Raw genomic sequence first — 23934 nt, 5'->3', positions numbered from 1 at the left:
ATTTGCACAATAGGACAAGTTGTAGCATCAGTTTTATGTATTTTGTAACTTTGGGCATCAAAGTGACCGCGCTAGACAAGTTAAGGCACCCACAGTCATGCCATATTGCACTGGTATGCCAAACGAGCCATATTCGAAAGGCAGTAGCTGGTAGAACTTATTTGTATGCCCTAAATAAATATCAGCACACATATGATAATAAAAAATACACCCTGATAGTAAAAACTATATTACCGTCTATGTCGTGCCTAGGGCGCTTACGTACCGCCTGGGTACTAGGCGAAGGCCAACCGCCTCGCTTACGCCTACCTTTTTTTCAACCTTGATACGCTCATAACACACACACACACACTTACTTCCCTCTATGGACACACGAACGCAACCCTAGTCCTATGAGCACCTTCATTCAAGAGACTGGGCTGACATTTTTTTAGATTGACGAAATCGTCACAGACACCTTGTAGTCGATGGGCACGCCATAGCACTACACGAATAGCACCGGAGAACTTGAAATAAATGCGAGCATATGTGTAGTCTAAGACTTGAATCCCAATGAGTTGATTCCGTACAAACAAAATACTAACCATGTGAGCTGGGCTTTGTTGGCATACGTTAGCCAGCTGACGGCAAGACATTCGTTCGGCCCTCTCTGCTAGGTACGGGTCTGCTTAGACTACCCATAGTGGGAGTAACATAGGTAGTAACATCACACGTATCTAGATAAAATAGATGATGTGGCAAGCAATAAATGAAGAAAAAGAGGAAAGTGGTAGTAGTATGAGTAACATCACACATCTCAAGGTAAGATGAGTCTATAGCCTAATAAATGAAGTGTTGCATATTACTACACATATGTTACTCCTCACTATAGAGGTAGTAACATAGACTAGTAACATATACATATTACTAGTCTATGTTACTATCCATTGTGGCTAGTCTTAATAAAATGACTTCACGAGGAACCGGTGTGTATGCGCGTGCGTGCAGACCTGTATTACGTAGAGGACCCAGTGACCCATGCTTCCTGGCTAAGAAGTGCTCGTGTTGTACATAACTGCATGAGTACGGCGCAAAAGGCAGAATGAGGCCTTTCTCTTCCCGGGCGTGGTGGATTGATGTGCCCGTGCGTCGGCCGAAAAGTTGGTTGGAAACAAAGGCCCATGCCAGGGTTTCAATCAATCTTTACTTTCCCTGCCAACCCTACCCAAATTTCATACCCTGCGGTTTTCGTTCCTTCCAAACGCAAATTTTGTGGATTCTGAACCACGAGAACTCTTTATTTTAATCATTTAGCTATTGCTATTCTTTTCCTAATCGCAGGGCATATGTATAGGAATTGGAACATTTCCGCGGGTACTTTTTTTTTACTTTTTAGAAAGTAAAGTTCTTTTTCAGTTTGTGAGATCAATCAAAACAGAAGAGCGGCGTACTTATGCAAACGAAGCGATTTGGAGGCGCATGTGGTGCTCACTGAAAGTGCGTCGGACCGGTGTGTAACCCAGTCCAGGTATTGTGACTTTGATGGGGCATCCGGTATTAGATGTTAGGTATTGGTATGATGTCTGCTCGGTATTAGGCTCGGACATTCGACATCCTTTCATCACGGGGATAGGAGTAGCCCATGTGTTGTCAAGATGATGACTACAGGCTTACTGATGTATTACTTTGTAAAGACTTTATAAATAATTAATAAAATGGCTGCATGCATCGTCCAGATGCAGACGACAGGGGTACATACTCCTTTTAAAAAAAAAACCTTACGCAAACGAAGCAAAATGGATTTCCATATCTCGCCTGATCTCCCATCACATTCCCATCTGCATCCGCTCCTCCACCACCCTGCGGTCCCTTGGCTGGCCATCCATCCCGGTGCATCTTCGTCTCTGGCACGCTCCGGGAGCTGCGCCCCCTTCCAGCTCCCTAGGCCCATCGGTACCCCTGCTGCTCCGGTCCCGGCGGCCCGATCTGCCGTTCCTTCCAGATCTTGGCTCGCCCGGGGCTATGGTCACCATCCCATCCCCGCCGCCTCCCATTCCGTGCAGTCACGCACCCTCGCCCTCCTCCGGAGTTTGTGCGCCCGGCGATGCACGATGCCTCCTTTGGCATAGCGTGTGGCTCCCCTCCCCACAGTCGCAGCTCTGGCCAACGCCCGACGACCTCCTCTTCGACTCGTGTTCCAATGGCTTGGGTTCGCTTGGAATTGGCCAGGGCGAAATCCTTGCATTTTATGCTGGCAGCGACGACACCCGCGGGTGCCGTTCCATTCCTGGGGGCGCTGCCATGGCCGTTCTGCGACCCTCTTCGAGCATCAGGGGAAACCCCAGGTCCAGGTCTCCGGATCGGACGACGACGGCGTCTCGGTGTTGTTCTCCTTCATGAAGGCGTTGTCTTGGTTGTTCGTGGCGTCCTTGGTGCCGGCTACGAAGTTTTGGTCATCTTGTTGTTGTTTGGTTTGCTTCTCTGATCGGCGAGTTTAGTCGTGTTCTTCTTTGTTTGGGTCGAGTATCTTATATCTCTCCTCTCCGCTTCGGACACCATGTTCACGTCCTTGCGTCCGTGTCATGTGTCATACCATCCCTTATACTCATTCTAACTTCTTCTATCAATGCAATATGCAATGATACGCAAACTTTGCATATTCATGAAAAAAAACATTCCCATCTGCCCCAGCGTGCGTGCACTCAATGCTCCTCGTACCAGTACAAATAACGCACGCAGAGGCGCCACTGGCCGTGTACACTGACACGGCACATTTGCAGCGAGTGGTCATGGCTCCTCGTCTCCCTCTGCTCTGGGCTCGTGGCCGCCGCCTCCTCCTTCTCGCCGTCGTGCTCTCCCAGCTCGGCGCGCTCTCGTGCCAGACCCTCCGCGGCTCCGTCACCTGCCTCGACTGCCCCGCGGGCCACCACCTCTCCGGTACGTTCCTACGTACGTGCGTGCAACAAAAGAATAAAATGCGCGCGCGCGTGACATGCATTGTCTGATCGCGATGACACTTTGTGCCAATGTACATCTACCAGGTGTGGTCGTGACGGTGGAATGCAGCGGCGGCGCGGGCCCGCACGTTGTGGCGCGGACGGACGGCGGCGGAAACTTCGGCGTGGCAGTGCCCGAGTCGGTGCTGGCCTCGCGGTGCCCGGCTAGGGTCCTCGGCGGCACGGAGCAGCTCTGCGCGCCGCGGAGGCTCACGGTCGCGCGTGTCGTCGTTGCTGGGCGGCCTGGCTCATACGCGCTGGGATCGCGCCTCGCCGTCTTCACAAGGTGCGGAGGAGCCGTCGCGACGATGTCCGCCGGTGGCAGCGGCGGTCAGACGTCACCCCCGAGGCTTGCTCCACGGTTGCCCTCGCCCAGCCTGCCGCCGTTCGTTGGACGCGCCAGCCCGCCATACGGCCTGGGCATCCCTCTCATCTACGTATTCCCTTTCATCCCAATCATTGGCATCCCCTAAATGAAGGTAGCCGTATTCTGTTGTTTTCTTTCGGCCAAGTTTGCAGTAATCTGTAGCCATCCATGTCAGTGAGGTCGCGTTATGCATGTGTGAACAACTACCCATAATGTGAGTGTATTTGTACGTGTTGAAGCCCTCTGCCCTTTGGTCCATCGTGAGCTGTTGTACATGTATATATATATATATATATATACATTGGATGTCAATGAATAAAGTGTAATTCTTTACACTAGCGCGCGATTACTTCACTGAATGCGACCGAGCAATACAACAGACAGGGAGCCAGCATGCTCAGGGCTTCACTCCATCACATCAGTTGCAGAATACTGCACAAATGCTTCGAGCAGCGGCACATCTAACTTCAAAATGGCATATTTCAGTAGAGTACTAAATTGAGTGTCCACACATAGTTTCAAGTACCAATTCCAGATTATTTGAAACATCACATGAGGTCTCGAGGTAATTACCCATAGCTCACTCAAGCAGCAGCACATTTAACTTCAAAAGGGCATAGTTAAATTACTAAATTGAGTGTGCACATATGGTTTCAAGTTCCGATTCCAGATTACATGAAACATCACATGAGATTTCGAGGTAATTACTCACTCAAGCAGCCTATTCTTGAATATCAGGTCACACTTCCAAGCACAGTTCTCCAGAAATTGCGGCAAGATGCCAACCTTATGCACCAGGAGATAATACAACAAATATAACTCTTAATGCAAGAGTCATGGTGTGAACTCATACGGCATCAGCATTGTGCCAGCCCTTTGTGCATGGAGGTATCTCCATAAATTCGTCAAACTCCTTGACGTGGACATCGCAACACTTCCACTGCAAGAGAAAATACATGGGAGGTAAGAATCAGGGTGAACATACATGAACATGAATTTAATTAGAGGGAAAATACGTACCCCTCTATTCCTGTCATGGAAAACCGCAGGACCTGGATGGTATTCACATGCAGCATCATGGTTATCCTTCTCTTTGTAGGTTTTACCACATCCTTTATTCTTACAAACCCTAGGCTCATTTATATTAACAACTTTTTTCTTGGGCTGTGGAACTGAGCATTTTTCGACAGGTTCCGTATTTGTACCATTTACAGCAACTGGTTTTTGTGCCTTGGGCTGTGATCCTAAAAATACATTGATGAATGGTTCATACACTAAATTTTTCAACAAAAGAAAAAAAATCAACCAATTTTTTGAAGTTATGCATTGTCACATTGAGAGTTCAAAGACACAAAACTCACCATGGTCGGAGCAAAAGAAACCCTGACGGCACCTGGAGCAGGCCTCGGTTTCCACACCCTGCTTAGAAGACTGGATTGGAGCTAACTTTGGTGGGGTTGCCTTTGAGTTAAGAGAAACAGCTTTTGTGACTGGTTTCTCAGTTGTATGCTTCCCTGTGGCACATCTACACCACGGTAGAGAATGCGGTCAGTTATGTCTAGTTTCCCTAAATATAACAGGTCATGGGTGTTGATACTTAAAGCAAGGACGGTCTGCTCTAGAATGAGAGAAGGCAATGGTTAAAGCTGGAACATTGATTACGTTACAAAAATAGTACTGTAAGAACCGAGACATAAGGCATCGTTTTCAGGTTTATTTGCCAGCAAATTGGAGCCATATCACTGGAGCTCCCTGAAAAGTGGAATAACTTTCTTTAGCCAATTCAAGCTGATTTAATAGAGGGTGGTGAAGTAGCCAAAGCACTAACATACAAATATCTTCTGTACATTATGCTGCGCTTAATCAGTAAAATGAACCAATAAGATAACTGAGAACCTGTTCAGTCTAAACTCTGAACTGCAAGCATATGTTTATTCGGCCATGTAGCGATGTAGCGCAATGATATTGACTGGGCCAAACAAGTTAAATTACAGTACTTACCAAAGACCCATTATAACATGACATTAAGAAGGAAACTGTACTAGACTTCGAATAATCAAAATAAATGCATACAGGGTTCTCCTTATCAGACAGTAGTAGTACCTTACAGAAACAAACAACCTGGATTTAAAAAGGTATGTTGACAAGTGAACCCCCACGTTCAATCAAGCTATAAATTAGACAAGTCTAAGTCCTAGGCAACAAATGAAGGAAATGAGAATGGTTGATCATAGTGCTAATTCCTAATCGGTGACCAACGAAATCTCAAACACCCATCTGTTCCATCACAAATCAGCCATAGATGGTGCAAATCTAACTTTCTAATTGCAATGCATAGAGAACTGGACTCGCTAATAATTTAGATTATTTGCAAACATAATCTGTATCTATGACACCATGCATAACAAGAAATACATAACTACTATTCTGCCACTGCCTGTCATGGGAGGAGAGAGGATCCTTACCCAGGAATAGCCAAAAATAAGCTAAAATCATGGCTTCTTTGCTTGCAACAGCTCCACTCTTTCATGCCATCATGAAACATAGGCTGAAAATAATATATTAGAGAACCTATGGTTTTATCAAAAACAGAAATAATCCCACAAGTGCAGCAAACGAACTTACTCCCTGCAACAAAACAAAAAAGGGGGAGAGCTGTTAATAGCTAAAATATGGAAATGGATGCTGTAAATTTGTAATTTTCTGAAACACTTCATGAAAAAAGAAGGATTTTCCCTGGTCAGAAAGATAGAAATGCATGCTAAGTTATTATCATGTCCTAATTGATTCATACCTTATTTTTTCCAATATTTAACTATTCAATCACAATCAAATTGGGGATTGCCTACAGAGTAGTGCTTATTGTTGAGCAGTTCTCGTATTTTTCGAAAAGACAATAACAGAATTATATGAAGATTCCTTTATGCCAGTTACTTCTTGTATTGGTATCAAACATCTGCATCAGTGGAATAGGTGTTTAAATAGCTATTTTGTCCTGGAGTAAATTTCGTACAACTACATGTTCAGTGTAGAATCTATCACGAAATTACGATTTTAAATAAACTTCACACGCAGATGTATAGACCCATTGTATAATACAACTAAAGATTTGACCAACTTCAAAAAGAGAATTACTTAAAGATTCCTTGGCACCAGTTACTTAATGCATTGGTACCAAACATTGCAGAATAAATAGAGTAACAGTGAAATGAGTGTTTAAATTGCTATTTTTCCTGCAGTAAATTTAGCAAAACTACATGTTCAAAATTACGTATTTAAAGAAACTTCACACACAGATTTATGGACCAATTGTATGATAAAGCTACAGATTTGACCAACTTCAAAGAACTGCAGATTTAGTGACCAATTTGGCAATTACACCACAAAACTACATGGTGTTTGCTCGAATCTGTAGTTGTAATATTTGTTCTTCAATCTGTAGCTTAGTGATAGATCGTATATTAAACTTGTAGCTTCCTGGAATTCACTCTTTCCTAGCAAATCGCTTTGTAGAACATCAATGCAAGATCACACTTCAATCATAACATCAAACCAAGCAAAGGTCCCTTCACCCCTTTGCATTTTTGTTTTGTTTAGCGTGCCAAGTTTTTATGTCCTAAAATAAATGAGTACGTGACCGAACTCTAAATAGACATAATATAACATGGTCGTCACACATATTGCACACAAGGCCTCATCAACAGGCAACTTCCAGGTCTGTCTGTAACCCACAAAACAATGTTCCCCAAAAGTGTGCCCGCGTTTACTTGTAGCCCATTTTGTCAATGCAATCAACCGCCGCTTCTGACTGACTGAATAACGCGATTAGAGTGAACATGCTACCAATCTACCACCATATGGATCGAATGGATACTGATGCCAGCAACATAATAAGAGTATATGCTTAGTTTGTTACCCAAGTCGTCTCTTAAGACTTGTCTCCCAAGGTTTGGGTAGATTGCATTTTCTACTACACAGCAGCTACCCCAATTCGTGCCTTCCGTGGACGTAGAGGATCTAAACCCTCGATTCCCGACTACACCCAGATCCTTATAGCATACGAGTACCAAAGTGAGATCCGAGAAGCGAGCTTAGGGGTTACAAGGAAGGCTTCCACCTCCATGATCTACAGGAGCTCGAAGGAGCGAAACGATGCGATTTTTTCGAGTGGGAGGGGACGGGGGAGGAGGGAGCTTACGGAGGGGTGGTAGTGGCAGGAGCCGTCGGGGTTGTCGTCGTCGGTGAACATGGCGTCACAGCCTATTCGCTGGCACCGCATGGGCGCGGGCGCGGGCGCCGGCGCGGCGGCGCTCTTCTCCGTCTCCGCCGACATCGCGATGCGTTTCTCTCTCGCTCTCCCCCTCTCTCGAGATTTCTTCCTTGTCCCCCTCTCGCTCTTGGGTCGACCCTGTTTCGGCGCACGGAACGGAAGAAAGACGACGGGGGCAGGCTGCGGCAGCCGGCAAGGTATCTCGACTCGAGTTTCTCGACTCTTCCGGACCGACCCGGAGACTAACCCCTGGCCTGGCCATGGGCAGCCCGGACGGCCCGGCCCGACCCGACCTTGCCCGTGGGCAGGGCCTGGGCCTAGATTTCGAGCCCGACGGTTAGGCCAGCCCTGGCCCAGGCCCGTTGTTTTTGCCGTTTAAGGGAGAGGCCCAGCGGGCTTTTACCGTGATGGGCTGGGCTCAGGCCTAATTTTTTGGCCCGACGGCCGGGCCGGGCCAGGCTCGGGCCTGGGTTTTTGCATCGGGCTTTGGTAGGCCTAGCTTGAGGCCCAGCCCGGCCCAACAGATGGCCAGGTATACCCCTGGGTGAAGGTGGCTTTGACACACAGAAAACCGCTCGCTCGTTGAAGAAATATTGGTATATTCGGAAATATTTTTTATTTATTTCAATTTTGATTTTTTTTCATATTAATCTGGTTACCAACAAAAGAAAATGGACTTTTATAACTACCAAACGTTCGGATCTTAGCAATAGGCAAGAACGATCCTTACTTCACTCTAATTATATACATGCATGCATTAGAATGACTAATTTTCCTTTCACGTGCACTCCACCCTCTAATTACATGCATATATGCACTAAAGGATGAAAAACTGATGTCATCTAGATTCTTTTTTTTTCAAACTTCAAAATGTTTGTAGTACTCGCAAGACCCTCCCCCCTCCCGCCTCCTTGGCTCCCCCGCCGTGCGTCACCACGACGCCGGCGTCCACCCTCCCGCCGCCAGCCGCTCCGGCTCCGGCGGCCACCTCTTCACCGTCGTCCGCTCCTCCGGCCTGGGCGCGCCCTCGCCTCTTGCTGGTAGCTCGGTTTCTTCGGCTTCAGATCTGATCTCCATGGCGGGTAGTCCGTGCTCCGTGACGTCCTCGTTCAATGGGGAGCGGCCTGTCGTCTCGGGCCTTGGCCTTTCGTCGGCCTCGGACGGCTCTGCTGCGGAGGAGGTGGGCGCTGGTGTGGTTCCGGCGGTGGACACTTTGGCGGCGCCGTCGCGCAGGATCGCGCCGTGGAAGGAAGCTCCCGCTTCAAAGCGCACGCTTTGGAAGCGCCGTCGTGAGGCGGGTCTGCCGGTGGGGGTGGGGCGCCGCAACTCGCCGCCTCGGAGGGAGGTGACACCGGAGATGAGAGATCGGTGCTTCAAATGCTTGGAGAAAGGACACTTTCTGAAGGACTGCACGAACAAGGTCGTCTGCCTCCGGTGCGGGCTGCTTGGGCATGTCGCTAGTTAGTGCAAGCGGCCCCGCAGTCCGTCGCCGGTGGAAGAGCTCAGGAGAGATGCGGCGGCTAAGGTGGCGAGGAGGTCGTTGGGTCAGGGTGTGGCCGCTGCTCCGGGTGTGTCTAGGCAGGGCGCGGCCGCGCCGCGTGCTGTGTCGTCGCCCTCCCCACCCCTCCGTCTGCTCGAGTCGCGGCCGGCGTCGCCGCTGGGTGGTCCTCGTCGGGCGGAGCCGAGGCTCGAGGTGCAGGCGGATCTGGAGATGTCCCCGTCGGAGCTGTGTGTCGTCAGGAGGTCCAGGGCCATGGTTGAGCTCGAGGGCAGACTGCAGCATGCCATGGTCGTGTACGTGAGCGGTGACAGGTCCGGGCTCTCACCGGATCTGGTTCGGCAGGCGCTGCAGGCAAGGTTGGGCATTGCTGCGGACAGAGTTTTAGTGCACAGGTTCCAGCCGGAGGATTTTCTCGTGGTGTTTGCGAGCAGGGAGGACAGGAACAGAGTGGGTCTGTGACCAGTGATCGAGTTCGACGGGTGTAGGATCTCGTTCCAGCAATGGATCAGGCAGAATCAGGTGGTCTTTGTGGCGCTGAGGACTAAGGTCAGTTTGGACCTCAAGGGCATTCCCCCGCATGCCTCGGAGCTGGATGTTGTAGAGAGCTTGTTGGGAGGTTCTTGTTTCATTGAGACGGTGGCGCCGGAAACGTCGTCAAGGGCGGACTTGGCCTCCTTCAAGCTGCTTGCGTGGACAGCGGACCCGGAGATGATCCCAACGCGGAGGTGGCTGGCGGTGCCGGAGCCAGAGGAGCAGAGAGATGTGTTCCAGCCCAAAACGCTGCAGTATAAGGTGCTCATTCACCTGGATTCCATCACCACCTTCCCGGAGGGAGAGGAGCCTTGGTTCCTCGGCGGTAGTTCGTCGGGAAGTGGACAGAGTGGTCTGCCGGATTCGCCGCCGGAGATGGGAGGAGCGCCGAACACACGTCGCTGTGTCTGGCAGCGTGGAGTGCGGGATGCCAGGGGTGACAATGCGGGTGGAGGGGCTGGATCGGTGGCTGGCCGGTCTTTGAAGGAAATATGCCCTAGAGGCAATAATAAAGTTATTATTTATTTCCTTATATCATGATAAATGTTTATTATTCATGCTAGAATTGTATTAACCGGAAACATGATACATGTGTGAATACATAGACAAACAGAGTGTCACTAGTATGCCTCTACTTGACTAGCTCGTTGATCAAAGATGGTTATGTTTCCTAGCCATAGACATGAGTTGTCATTTGATTAATGGGATCATATCATTAGGAGAATGATGTGATTGACTTGACCCATTCCGTTAGCTTAGCACTCGATCGTTTAGTATGTTGCTATTGCTTTCTTCATGACTTATACATGTTCCTATGACTATGAGATTATGCAACTCCCGTTTACCGGAGGAACACTTTGTGTGCTACCAAATGTCACAACGTAACTGGGTGATTATAAAGGTGCTCTATAGGTGTCTCCGAAGGTACTTGTTGGGTTGGCGTATTTCGAGATTAGGATTTGTCACTCCGATTGTCGGAGAGGTATCTCTGGGCCCTCTCGGTAATGCACATCACTTAAGCCTTGCAAGCATTGCAACTAATGAGTTTGTTGCGAGATGATGTATTACGGAACGAGTAAAGAGACTTGCCGGTAACGAGATTGAACTAGGTATTAAGATACTGACGATCGAATCTCGGGCAAGTAACATACCGATGACAAAGGGAACAACGTATGTTGTTATGCGGTTTGACCGATAAAGATCTTCGTAGAATATGTGGGAGCCAATATGGGCATCCAGGTCCCGCTATTGGTTATTGACCGGAGACGTGTCTCAGTCATGTCTACATAGTTCTCCAACCTGTACGGTCCGCACGCTTAACGTTACGATGACAGTTTTATTATGAGTTTTGATGTACCGAAGGAGTTCGGAGTCCCGGATGAGATCGGGGACATGACGAGGAGTCTCGAAATGGTCGAGACATAAAGATCGATATATTGGATGACTATATTTGGACATCGAAAAGATTCCGAGTGATTCGGGTATTTTTCGGAGTACCGGAGAGTTACGGGAATTCGTATTGGGCCTTAATGGGCCATACGGGAAAGGAGAGAAAGGCCCCAAAGGGTGGCCGCACCCTCTCCATGGACTAGTCCGAATTGGACTAGGGAGGGGGGCGCTCCCTTCCTTCCTTCTCCTTCTCCCTTCCCTTCTCCTACTCCAACAAGGAAAGGAGGAGTCCTACTCCCGGTGGGAGTAGGACTCCCCCCTTGGCGCGCCCTCCTCCTAGGCCGGCCGCCTCCCCTGCTCCACGAACCACGCCGGCGTAAGAATGTTGGGGAACGTAGTAATTTCGAAAATTTCCTACGCACACGCAAGATCATGGTGATGCATAGCAACGAGAGGGAAGAGTGTTGTCCACGTACCCTCGTAGACCGAAAGCGGAAGCGTTAGCACAGCGCGGTTGATGTAGTCGTACGTCTTCACGATCCGACCGATCAAGTACCGAACGCACGGCACCTCCGAGTTCAGCACACGTTCAGCCCGATGGCGTCCCTCGAACTCCGATCCAGCCGAGTGTTGAGGGAGAGTTTCGTCAGCACGACGGCGTGGTGACGATGATGATGTTCTACCGACGCAGGGCTTCGCCTAAGCACCGCTACAATATTATCGAGATGGACTATGGTGGAGAGGGGCACCGCACATGGCTAAGAGATCCAATGGATCAATTGTTGTCTCCAAGGGGTGCCCCCTCCCCGTGTATAAAGGAGTGGAGGAGGGGGAGGGCCGGCCCTCTCTATGGAGCGCCCTAGGAGGAGTCCTACTCCCACCGGGAGTAGGATCCCCCCCCCCCCTTCCAAGTAGTAGGAGTAGGAGTCAAGGAAAGGGGAGAGAGAAGAGAAGGAAGGAGGGGGCGCAGCCCCTCCCCCTAGTCCAATTCGGACTAGGCCTTGGGGGGGCACGCAGCCTCTCCTCTCTCTTTCCCCTAAGCCCAATAAGGCCCATATACTCCCCGGCGAATTCCCGTAACTCTCTGGTACTCCAAAAAATACCCGAATCACTCGGAACCTTTCCGATGTCCGAATATAGTCGTCCAATATATCGATCTTTACGTCTCGACCATTTCGAGACTCCTCGTCATGTCCCCGATCTCATCCGGGACTCCGAACTACCTTCGGTACATCAAAACACATAAACTCATAATATAACCGTCATTGAACTTTAAGCGTGCGGACCCTACGGGTTCGAGAACAATGTAGACATGACCGAGACACGTCTCAGGTCAATAACCAATAGCGGAACCTGGATGCTCATATTGGCTCCCACATATTTTACAAAGATCTTTATCGGTCAAACCGCATAACAACATACGTTGTTCCCTTTGTCATCGGTATGTTACTTGCCCGAGATTCGATCGTCGGTATCTCAATACCTAGTTCAATCTCGTTACCGGCAAGTCTCTTTACTCGTTTCGTAATACATCATCCCGCAACTAACTCATTAGTTACAATGCTTGCAAGGCTTATAGTGATGTGCATTACTGAGTGGGCCAAGAGATATCTCTCCGACAATCAGAGTGACAAATCCTAATCTCGAAATATGCCAACCCAACAAGTACCTTCGGAGACACCTGTAGAGCACCTTTATAATCACTCAGTTACGTTGTGACGTTTGGTAGCACACAAAGTGTTCCTCCGGTAAACGGGAGTTGCATAATCTCATAGTCATAGGAACATGTATAAGTCATGAAGAAAGCAATAGCAACATACTAAATGGTCAAGTGCTAAGCTAACGGAATGGGTCAAGTCAATCACATCATTATCCTAATGATGTGATCCCGTTAATCAAATGACTACTCATGTCTATGGTTAGGAAACATAACCATCTTTAATTAACGAGCTAGTCAAGTAGAGGCATACTAGTGACACTCTGTTTGTCTATGTATTCACACATGTATTATGTTTCCGGTTAATACAATTCTAGCATGAATAATAAACATTTATCATGATATAAGAAATAAATAATAACTTTATTATTGAATTTAGGGCATATTTCCTTCAGTCTCCCACTTGCACTAGAGTCAATAATCTAGTTCACATCACCATGTGATTTAATACCAATAGTTCACATCACCATGTGATTAACACCCATAGTTCACATCGTCATGTGACCAACACCCAAAGGGTTTACTAGAGTCAATAATCTAGTTCACATTGCTATGTGATTAACACCCAAAGAGTACTAAGGTGTGATCATGTTTTGCTTGTGAGAGAAGTTTAGTCAATGGGTCTGCCACATTCAGATCCGTATGTATTTTGCAAATTTCTATGTCAACAATGCTCTGCACGGAGCTACTCTAGCTAATTGCTCCCACTTTCAATATGTATCCAGATTGAGACTTATAGTCATCTGGATCAGTATCAAAATTTGCATCGACGTAACCCTTTACGACGAACCTTTTTGTCACCTCCATAATCGAGAAACATATCCTTATTCCACTAAGGATAATTTTGACCGTTGTCTAGTGATTTACTCCTAGATCACTATTGTACTCCCTTGCAAAAATCAGTGTAGGGTATACAATAGATCTGGTACACAGCATGGCATACTTTATAGAACCTATGGCCAAGGCATAGGGAATGACTTTCATTCTCTTTCTATCTTCTGCCGTGGTCGGACTTTGAGTCTTACTCAATTTCACACCTTGTAACACAGGCAAGAACTCTTTCTTTGACTGTTCCATTTTGAACTACTTCAAAACTTGTCAAGGTATGTACTCATTGAAAAACTTATCAAGCGTCTTGATCTATCTCTATAGATCTTGATGCTCAATATGTAAGCAGCTTCACCGAGGTCTTTCTTTGAAAAACTCCTTTCAAACACTCCTTTATGCTTTGCAGAATAATTCTACATTATTTACGATCAAAAGTATGTCATTCACATATACTTATCAGAAATGTTGTAGTGCTCCCACTCACTTTCTTGTAAATACAGACTTCACTGCAAGTCTGTATAAAACTATATCCTTTGATCAACTTATCAAAGCGTATATTCCAACTCCTAGATGCTTGCACCAGTCCATAGATGGATCGCTGGAGCTTGCATATTTTGTTAGCACCTTTAAGATTGACAAAACCTTTTGGGTGCATCATATACAACTCTTCTTTAATAAATCCATTAAGGAATGCAGTTTTGTTTATCCATTTGCCGGATTTCATAAAATGCGGCAATTGCTAACATGATTCGGACATACTTAAGCATAGATACGAGTGAGAAACTCTCATCGTAGTCAACACCTTGAACTTGTCGAAAAACCTTTTGCGACAATTCTAGCTTTGTAGATAGTAACACTACTATCAGCGTCTGTCTTCCTCTTGAAGATCCATTTATTCTCGATGGCCTGCCGATCATCGGGCAAGTCAACCAAAGTCCACACTTTGTTCTCATACATGGATCCCATCTCAGATTTCATGGCCTCAAGCCATTTTGCGGAATCTGGGCTCACCATCTCTTCCTCATAGTTCGTAGGTTCGTCATGGTCAAGTAACATGACCTCCAGAACAGGATTACCGTACCACTCTGGTGCGGATCTCACTCTGATTTACCTATGAGGTTCGGTAGTAACTTGACCTGAAGTTACATGATCATCATCATTAGCTTCCTCACTAATTGGTGTAGTAGTCACAGGAACAGATTTCTGTGATGAACTACTTTCCAATAAGGGAGCAGGTACAGTTACCTCATCAAGTTCTACTTTCCTCCCACTCACTTCTTTCGAGAGAAACTCCTTCTCTAAAAAAGATCCATTCTTAGCAACGAATATCTTGCCTTCGGATCTGTGATAGAAGGTGTACCCAACTGTCTCCTTTGGGTATCCTATGAAGACACATTTCTCCGATTTCGGTTTGAGCTTATCAGGATGAAACTTTTTCTTATAAGCATTGCAACCCCAAACTTTAAGAAACGACAACTTTGGTTTCTTGCCAAACCACAGTTCATACGGTGTCGTCTCAAACGAATTTAGATGGTGCCCTTTTTACGTGAATGCAACTGTCTCTAATGCATAACCCAAAAACTATAGTGGTAAATCGGTAGTAAACATCATAGATTGCACTATATCCAATAAAGTACGGTTATGACGTTTGGACACACCATTATGTTTTGGTGTTCCAGGTGGCACGAATTTGTGAAACTATTCCACATTGTTTTAATTTGAAGACCAAACTCGTAACTCAAATATTTGTCTCCGCGATCAAATCATAGAAACCTATTTTCTTGTCACGATGATTTTCCACTTCACTCTGTAATTCTTTGAACTTTTCAAATGTTTCAGACTTATGTTTCATGAAGTAAATATACCCATATCTGCTCAAATCATCTGTGAAGGTCAGAAAATAACGATACCTATCGCGCGCCTCATCGGATCGCATACATCAGTATGTATTATTTCTAATAAGTCAGTTGCTCGCTCCATTGTTCCGGAGAACGGCGTTTTAGTCATCTTGCCCAAGAGGCATGGTTCGCAAGCATCAAGTGATTCCAAAATCCCATCAGCATGGAGTTTCTTCATGCGTTTTACACCAATATGACCTAAACGGCAGTGCCACAAATAAGTTGCACTATCATTATTAACTTTGCATCTTTTTGGCTTCAATATTATGAATATGTGTATCACTACGATCGAGATCCAACAAACCATTTTTGTTGGTGTGTATGACCATAGAAGGTTTTATTCATGTAAATAGAACAACAATTGTTCTCTAACTTAAATGAATAACCGTATTGCAATAAACATGATCAAATCATATTCATGCTCAACGCAAACACCAAATAACACTTATTTAGGTTCAACACTAATCCCAAAAGTATAGGGAGTCTACGATGATGATCATATCAATCTTGGAACCACTTCCAACACACATCGTCACTTCACCCTTTAACTAGTCTCTGTTTATTCTGCAACTCCCGTTTTGAGTTACTAATCATAGCAACTGAACTAGTATCAAACACTTAGGGGTTGCTGTAAACACTAGTAAAGTACACATCAATAACATGTATATCAAATATACCTTTGTTCACTTTGCCATCCTTCTTATCCGCCAAATACTTGGGGCAGTTCCGCTTCCAGTGACCAGTTCCTTTGCAGTAGAAGCACTCAGTCTCAGGCTTAGGTCCAGACTTGGGCTTCTTCACTTGAGCAGCAACTCGCTTGCCGTTCTTCTTGAAGTTCCCCTTCTTCCTTTGCCCTTTTCTTAAAACTAGTGGTCTTGTCAACCATCAACACTTGATGTTTTTCTTGATTTCTACCTTCGTCGATTTCAGCATCACGAAGAGCTTGGGAATCGTTTCCGTCATCCCTTGCATACTATAGTTCATCAGGAAGTTCTACTAACTTGGTGATGGTGACTAGAGAATTCTGTCAATCACTATTTTATCTGAAAGATTAACTCCCACTTGATTCAAGCGATTGTAGTACCCAGATAATCTGAGCACATGCTCACTGCTTGAGCTATTCTCCTCCATCTTTTAGCTATAGAACTTGTTGGAGACTTCATATCTCTCAACACAGGTATTTGCTTGAAATATTAACTTCAACTCCTGGAACATCTCATATGGTCTATGACGTTCAAAACGTCTTTGAAGTCCCGATTCTAAGCCGTTTAAGCATGGTGCACTAAACTATCAAGTAGTCATCATATTGAGCTAGCCAAACGTTCATAACGTCTGCATCTGCTCCTGCAATAGGTCTGTCACCTAGCGGTGCATCAAGGACATAATTCTTCTGTGCAGCAATGAGGAAAATCCTCAGATCACGGATCCAATCCGTATCATTGCTACTAACATCTTTCAACCTAGTTTTCTCTAGGAACATATCAAAAATAAAACAGGGGAGCTAAACGCGAGCAATTGATCTACAACATAGATATGCAAATACTACCAGGACTAAGTTCATGATAAATTAAAGTTCAATTAATCATATTACTTAAGAACTCCCACTTAGATAGACATCCCTCTAATCATCTAAGTGATCACATGATCCAAATCAACTAAACCATAACCGATCATCACGTGAAATGGAGTAGTTTTCAATGGTGAACATCACTATGTTGATCATATCTACTATATGATTCACGCTCGACCTTTCGGTCTTAGTGTTCCGAGGCCATATCTGCATATGCTAGGCTCGTCAAGTTTAACCTGAGTATTCTGCGTGTGCAAAACTGGCTTGCACCCGTTGTAGATGGACGTAGAGCTTATCACACCCGATCATCACGTGGTGTCTGGGCACGACGAACTTTGGCAATGGTGCATACTCAGGGAGAACACTTTTATCTTGAAATTTAGTGAGAGATCATCTTATAATGCTACCGCCGAACTAAGCAAAATAAGATGTATAAAAGATAAACATCACATGCAATCATAATATGTGACATGATATGGCCATCATCATCTTGTGCCTTTGATCTCCATCTCCAAAGCATCATCATGATCTCCATCGTCAGCGGCATGACACCATGATATCCATCATCTTGATCTATATCAATGTGTCATCACATGGTCGTCTCGCCAACTATTGCTCTTGCAACTATTGCTATCACATAGCGATAAAGTAAAGCAATTATTTGGCGCTTGCATCTTATGCAATAGAGAGACAACCATAAGTCTTTTGCCAGTTGCCGATAATTTCAACAAAACATGATCATCTCATACAACAACTTATATCTCATCACGTCTTGACCATATCATATCACAACATGCCCTGCAAAAACAAGTTAGACGTCCTCTACTTTGTTGTTGCAAGTTTTACGTGGCTGCTACGGGCTGAGCAAGAACCGTTCTTACCTACGCATCAAAACCACAACAATAGTTTGTCAAGTTAGTGCTGTTTTAACCTTCTCAAGGACCGGGCGTAGCCACACTCGGTTCAACTAAAGTTGGAGAAACTGACACCCGCTAGTCACCTGTGTGCATAGCACGGCGGTAAAACCAGTCTCGCGTAAGCGTACGCATAATGTCGGTCCGGGCCGCTTCATCCAACAATACCGCCGAGCCAAAGTATGACATGCTGGTAAGCAGTATGACTTGTATCGCTCACAACTCACTTGTGTTCTACTCGTGCATATAACATCTACGCATAAAACCAGGCTCGGATGCCACTGTTGGGAACGTAGTAATTTCAAAAAATTCCTACGCACACGCAAGATCATGGTGATGCATAGCAACAAGAGGGGAGAGTGTTGTCCACGTACCCTCGTATACCGAAAGCGGAAACGTTAAAACAACGCGGTTGATGTAGTCGTACGTCTTCACGATCCGACCGATCAAGTACCGAACGCACGACATCTCCATGTTCAGCACACGTTCAGCCCGATGACGTCCCTCAAACTCCGATCCAGCCGAGTGTTGAGGGAGAGTTTCGTCAGCATGACGGCGTGGTGACGATGATGATGTTCTATCGACGCAGGGCTTCGCCTAAGCACCGCTACAGTATTATCGAGGTGGACTATGGTGGAGGGGGGCACCGCACACGGCTAAGAGATCCAAGGGAACAATTGTTGTCTCCAAGGGGTGTCCCCCTCCCCGTATATAAAGGAGTGGAGGAGGGGGAGGGCCGGCCCTCTCTATGGCGTGCCCTAGGAGGAGTCCTACTCCCACCGGGAGTAGGATTCCCCCACTTCCAAGTAGTAGGAGTAGGAGTCAAGGAAAGGGGAGAGAGAAGAAAAGGAAGGAGGGGGCGCAGCCCCTCCCCCTAGTCCAATTCGGACTAGGCCTTGGGGCGCGCGCAGCCTCTCCTCTCTCTTTCCCCTAAAGCCCAATAAGGCCCATATACTCCCCGGCGAATTCCCGTAACTCTCCGGTACTCCGAAAAATACCTGAATCACTCGGAACCTTTCCGATGTCCGAATATAGTCGTCTAATATATCGATCTTTACGTCTCGACCATTTCGAGACTCCTCGTCATGTCCCCGATCTCATCCGGGACTCCGAACTACCTTCGGTACATCAAAACACATAAAATCATAATATAACCGTCATCAAACTTTAAGTGTGCGGACCCTACGGGTTCGAGAACAATGTAGACATGACCGAGACACGTCTCCGGTCAATAACCAATAGCGGAACCTGGATGCTCATATTGGATCCCACATATTCTACGAAGATCTTTATCGGTCAAACCGCATAACAACATACGTTGTTCCCTTTGTCATCGGTATGTTACTTGCCCGAGGTTCGATCGTCGGTATCTCAATACCTAGTTCAATCTCGTTACCGGCAAGTCTCTTTACTCGTTCCGTAATACATCATCCCGTAACTAACTCATTAGTTACAATGCTTGCAAGGCTTATAGTGATGTGCATTACTGAGTGGGCCCAGAGATATCTCTCCGACAATCGGAGTGACAAATCCTAATCTCGAAATACGCCAACCCAACAAGTACCTTCGGAGACACCTGTAGAGCACCTTTATAATCACCCAGTTACGTTGTGACGTTTGGTAGCACACAAAGTGTTCCTCCGGTAAACGGGAGTTGCATAATCTCATAGTCATAGGAACATGTATAAGTCATGAAGAAAGCAATAGCAACATACTAAACGATCAAGTGCTAAGCTAACGGAATGGGCCAAGTCAATCACATCATTCTCCTAATGATGTGATCCCGTTAATCAAATGACAACTCATGTCTATGGTTAGGAAACATAACCATCTTTAATTAACAAGCTAGTCAAGTAGAGGCATACTAGTGACACTCTGTTTGTCTATGTATTCACACATGTATTATGTTTCCGGTTAATACAATTCTAGCATGAATAATAAACATTTATCATGATATAAGGAAATAAATAATAACTTTATTATTGCCTCTAGGGCATATTTCCTTCAGCCATGTGGGCCGGTTACTACGGTGCGGGATAGGCTGTCATTGCGCCAGTCTGCTTTTGACCGGCTGGGAGGTTCTGGTGCGTTGGAGGTGGAGACTGTGGTGGACCAGAGGAATTCGAACCCGCCCGGCGCGAACGTGGTGGAGACCGAGGTGGCATAGGCGAATTTGAACCCGACCGGCGCGATCGTGCCGATTCCGGAGTTGCCGTTGGTCCGTTCGGATAAGCAAGTGGGCGGGTTGGTGGTTGCGCCCGACAGCGGGGGGGCCGCGAACCGGGCCACCCAGGCGCGGCTCTTAGAGGCTGATCAGCAGGTGAGGTTGGAAGCTACTGTGGGTAGGGCAGAGGAGTTGGTTGAGGTGTCACCTCAAGATGCGAGACAGCTGCAGTGTGTGGCGGAAGAGGGGCCAGCTCAGTCATTGGTTGCGCCTGGGGAGATGGAGGCGTGTGTGGCTGGTCTGGGCATAGAGGATCCGACATCCCGGCCGCTGGTGGTGCGGCAGGTCCACCCGCTGGTCCAGGAATCGGCGAGTGGAGACAAGGGGGCCTTGGGGGAGGAGCCATCCGTGGCGCCCCAGTTGCATGTGGGGGATAGCACAATGATTGGGATAGAATCTCCGGCATGTGTGGACGTGCAACGACAATTGGTGAGTTCGGAGGAGGGGATGCTGGAGCAGCGCCAAGTGGCGAGCACTCATGTATTCGAGACGGGGCAGACGATTCTTGACGTTACCTCAGACATGCAACAGAGGGAAGAAGCTGGGAATGGGGGTATGACACCCCAGGAAGTGATTGCGTTTGGCAAACTCAAGTGGTTTTGTAACGCTTTGGTGAGGAAGCTCGCGCCTCCTCTCCTTTTGGAGGTCCAATCTTCCCTGCGCCCGGATGCGGAGCCTTACACACTCCGGCGTGCCACTAGGAGTGCGAGGAGGGCACAGCCTGCTAAGTCTAAGGCTTCTCAAGCTGAGAATGTTCTAATGCTGGCTCTTGGTATCGTGCCAGAGGACTTGGAGGGCCATGATGACAATATCGCGGAGTTAGCAGAGATCTTTGAGTCACCACTCAGAGAGCAGCACATTCGGGTCATTGCGGCCCTGATTGGGAAGGAGATGCCACCTGCGCATGAGAGGGGTGCCAGCACGTCCGTGGTCTTGGGGGCGGCCTGAGTGGTTGGTTGGCAACATGGGTGTGTACCTGGTTTCTTATGGATTGGAATCCACGTGTACACTCTTGGAACGTGCGGGGTCTTAATAACCCTGCTAAAAGGAATGCGGTTAGGGATTATGTAATAGATGCGAAGGTGAACTTGGTGTGTCTACTAGAGACGAAGCTAGATGTATTTGATAAATATTTGGTGATGCAATGCATTGGGCCATCTTTTTATGGCTTTGCTTATCTCCTGGCGATCGATACGAGGGGTGGTATTTTGCTTGCTTGGGATAGCTCATACATGGAGATAGATAATCTGGCTCGGGACTCAAACTTCCTCACGGGGCGCATGTGTAACAAAGATGGATGGGATTGGTGGTTATCCGTGGTTTATGGTCCCCAAGGGGATGAGTTGAAGATCAATTTTTTGGTGGAGTTGCAACATAGAAGAGATGTTTTCCCGGGACCATGGATGGTCCTTGGAGACTTCAATATGATCTTAAGAGCGGAGGAGAAGAATAATACAAATCTCAACAGATCCATGATGAGGAGATTCAAGGCGTTTGTGGATAACAATGAGCTTAAAGAACTATACATGCATGGAAGGAGGTTCACGTGGTCAAATGAGAGGGAGAACGTGGTGATGACCAAGATCGATCGGGTTCTTGTCTCGGTGGATTGGGAGCTCTACTACCCGGATGTTCTACTGCAAGCTCTCTCCACTATCACGCCCCGTTGCACCTCTCCACGGCGGCTCCTTTTTGTGCTAAGAAGAGATTTAGGTTTGAATTGTACTGGACGCAGCTTGAGGGGTTTGAGCAAGTAGTGCAGGAAGCTTGGTGTGCACCAAGGAGATCACCGACCCTTTTAAAAGATTGGATGCTTTGTTGAGGAATACGGCGGTGGCCCTTCAAGCTTGGGTACAAAGGAAGACGGGGAACATTAAGATCCAAATTGCCATTGCCAATTACGTCATCCTCAGGCTTGACAAAGCTATGGAAACTAGAGCCCTGACTTGGTTGGAGAGGTGGTTGAGGAGATCTTTAAAACACGCTATGTTAGGGCTGGCCTCCCTCCAACGTACGATCGAGAGGCAAAGATCGAGGCTTAAATGGATTAAAGAAGGCGGTGAGAATACGAAGCTCTTTCAAGTAGTGGCCAATGGACGGAGGTGTAAGAACTTTATAACCGACATTAGACATAATGGTGAGCTGATCACGGATCAAGGAAGAAAGGAGGAGATCTTCTCGGAGGTTTATGAGCGGCTTCTTGGGCATGCCAATGCCCGGGAGGTGGAAGTTGATCTTGACTTCTTTGGTTTGGAAGGCATTGACCTGTTGGAGCTTGATGGGATTTTTACGGAAGAGGAAGTTTGGAACACGATTAAGGAGATGCCACCGGATCGGGCTCCGGGTCCGGATGGCTTTATCACCGCATTCTATCAAAAAGCTTGTCATATCATTAAGAGGGATGTGATGGCAGTGATTATGAAGTTATACGTGGGGGATGGCCGGGGTTTTGGCAAATTAAACCGAGCACATATCGTGCTCATTCCAAAAAACCCGAGGTGGAGGAGGTGGGAGACTTCAGGCCAATTAGCTTAACCCACAGCGCGGCTAAGTTGTTCGCGAAGATGCTTGCTAATCGTGTGCGGAGAAGAGTGAAGGAGATCATTGAATCTAACCAATCCGCGTTCATTTGTGGGAGACATCTTCACGATAACTTTCTCCTGGTCCGGCAAGTTGCCAGGAAAATTCATGCTCGAAAGGAAGCGGGAGTGTTCTTGAAGTTGGACATCTCATGAGCTTTTGACTCCCTTGCCTGGCCGTTCTTATTTGAGGTGATGCGCAGGAAGGGTTTTGGTACCAAGTGGTGTCAGTGGATTGCCATTTTTTTGAGAACCGCAAGCACGAAGGTGATTGTGAATGGGGTGCCAGGTAGAAGCTTTGTGCACGTGAAGGGATTAAGGCAGGGGGATCCAGTTTCGCCTCTTCTCTTTGTGATAGCCATGGATGTTCTGTCGAAAATGATGATTCGCGCTGCGACCATGGGCGTCTTGAGTGCCTTCACTAGCATTGCTCCCCACCAAGCTGTGTCAATATATGCTGAAGATGTGGCTTTGTTTGTCAAGCCACGGCTCCTGGATCTCTCTCTCGTTCGGTCAGTGCTTACGGTGTTTGGGGAGGCATCGGGTTTGAAGGTGAATTGCAACAAATCTATGGCGATTTTGATCCATGGGGACAGTGCGGACAAGGATCACGTGGACTCGGTGTTGCAGTGCCGCATGGGTACCTTCCCATGTAGATACCTGGGGTTGCAAGTGGCCATTAGGACGCTCACCAGGGCTGAGTGGCAGCCTATGTTGGACCATGCGAAGAGTTTCGCGCCGGCGTGGCAAAGGGGACTAATTCACCGGCCGGGTCGGCTTGTGCTAGTAAAATCGGTCATCGCGGCTAAACCGATTCATCACTTTATGGTGGCGGAGGCTCCTATTTGGGTGATGGAAGAGATCGAGCAATGGATGAGGGGCTTCTTCTAGGCCGGAAAGGAAAAGGCCAATGGTGGGCAATGTATGATTGCTTGGGACGCGGTATGTAAACCTACTTGTTTGGGTGATCTAGGCGTTCGGAACCTGCAGTTGCAAGGGCTCGCACTACGGGTGAGATGGGAATGGTTACGAAGAACGGATCCCGAGAGGCCATGGAAAGGGCTGCCGATGATGGAGGACAGAGATGCCCGCGCGGTGTTTGACAGCCTTGTGAACATTTCGGTGGGGGATGGCACCAAGTTTCTATTTTGGCGGGATCGATGGATCCATG

At 47.2% G+C, this 23934-nt stretch overlaps 2 protein-coding genes across 2 annotated transcripts; one reads left to right on the top strand and one right to left on the bottom strand.

Annotated features, from left to right (window-relative positions):
• Positions 1-2738: 2738 nt before the first annotated feature.
• Positions 2739-3675, top strand: LOC109750066 (uncharacterized). The gene is made up of 2 exons (XM_020309020.4): positions 2739-2916; positions 3021-3675. Exons 1-2 carry the CDS (start codon positions 2769-2771, stop codon positions 3446-3448), a joined length of 576 nt encoding a protein of 191 aa, XP_020164609.1. The 5' UTR covers positions 2739-2768; the 3' UTR covers positions 3449-3675.
• Positions 3676-3941: 266 nt separating this feature from the next.
• On the bottom strand, positions 3942-5899 carry LOC109750056 (cysteine and histidine-rich domain-containing protein RAR1). Its single transcript, XM_020309003.4, has 4 exons — positions 5808-5899; positions 4704-4867; positions 4363-4586; positions 3942-4282 (listed from the first exon to the last, which is right to left on the bottom strand). Exons 1-4 carry the CDS (start codon positions 5885-5887, stop codon positions 4190-4192), a joined length of 561 nt encoding a protein of 186 aa, XP_020164592.2. The 5' UTR covers positions 5888-5899; the 3' UTR covers positions 3942-4189.
• Positions 5900-23934: the final 18035 nt, after the last annotated feature.

The sequence above is a fragment of the Aegilops tauschii genome, chromosome 2, assembly GCF_002575655.3.
Source record: "Aegilops tauschii subsp. strangulata cultivar AL8/78 chromosome 2, Aet v6.0, whole genome shotgun sequence".
Lineage (NCBI taxonomy): Eukaryota > Viridiplantae > Streptophyta > Magnoliopsida > Poales > Poaceae > Aegilops > Aegilops tauschii.
Note: the sequence above shows the minus strand (reverse complement) of the source record. Positions and strands in the feature narration are given on the sequence as shown.

What these genes read in the sequence shown, in the direction of transcription:
- LOC109750066 (XM_020309020.4), top strand. Translation starts at nt 2,769, where the DNA reads ATGGCTCCTCGTCTCCCTCTGCTCTGGGCTCGTGGCCGCCGCCTCCTC. An exon ending in CGCGGGCCACCACCTCTCCG is followed by an intron (nt 2,917 to 3,020) that starts GTACGTTCCTAC and finishes TACATCTACCAG; the next exon opens with GTGTGGTCGTGACGGTGGAA.
- LOC109750056 (XM_020309003.4), bottom strand. Translation starts at nt 5,887, where the DNA reads ATGTTTCATGATGGCATGAAAGAGTGGAGCTGTTGCAAGCAAAGAAGC. An exon ending in TTATTTTTGGCTATTCCTGG is followed by an intron (nt 4,868 to 5,807) that starts GTAAGGATCCTC and finishes ACCGTGGTGTAG; the next exon opens with ATGTGCCACAGGGAAGCATA. An exon ending in TCCATGACAGGAATAGAGGG is followed by an intron (nt 4,283 to 4,362) that starts GTACGTATTTTC and finishes TTTCTCTTGCAG; the next exon opens with TGGAAGTGTTGCGATGTCCA.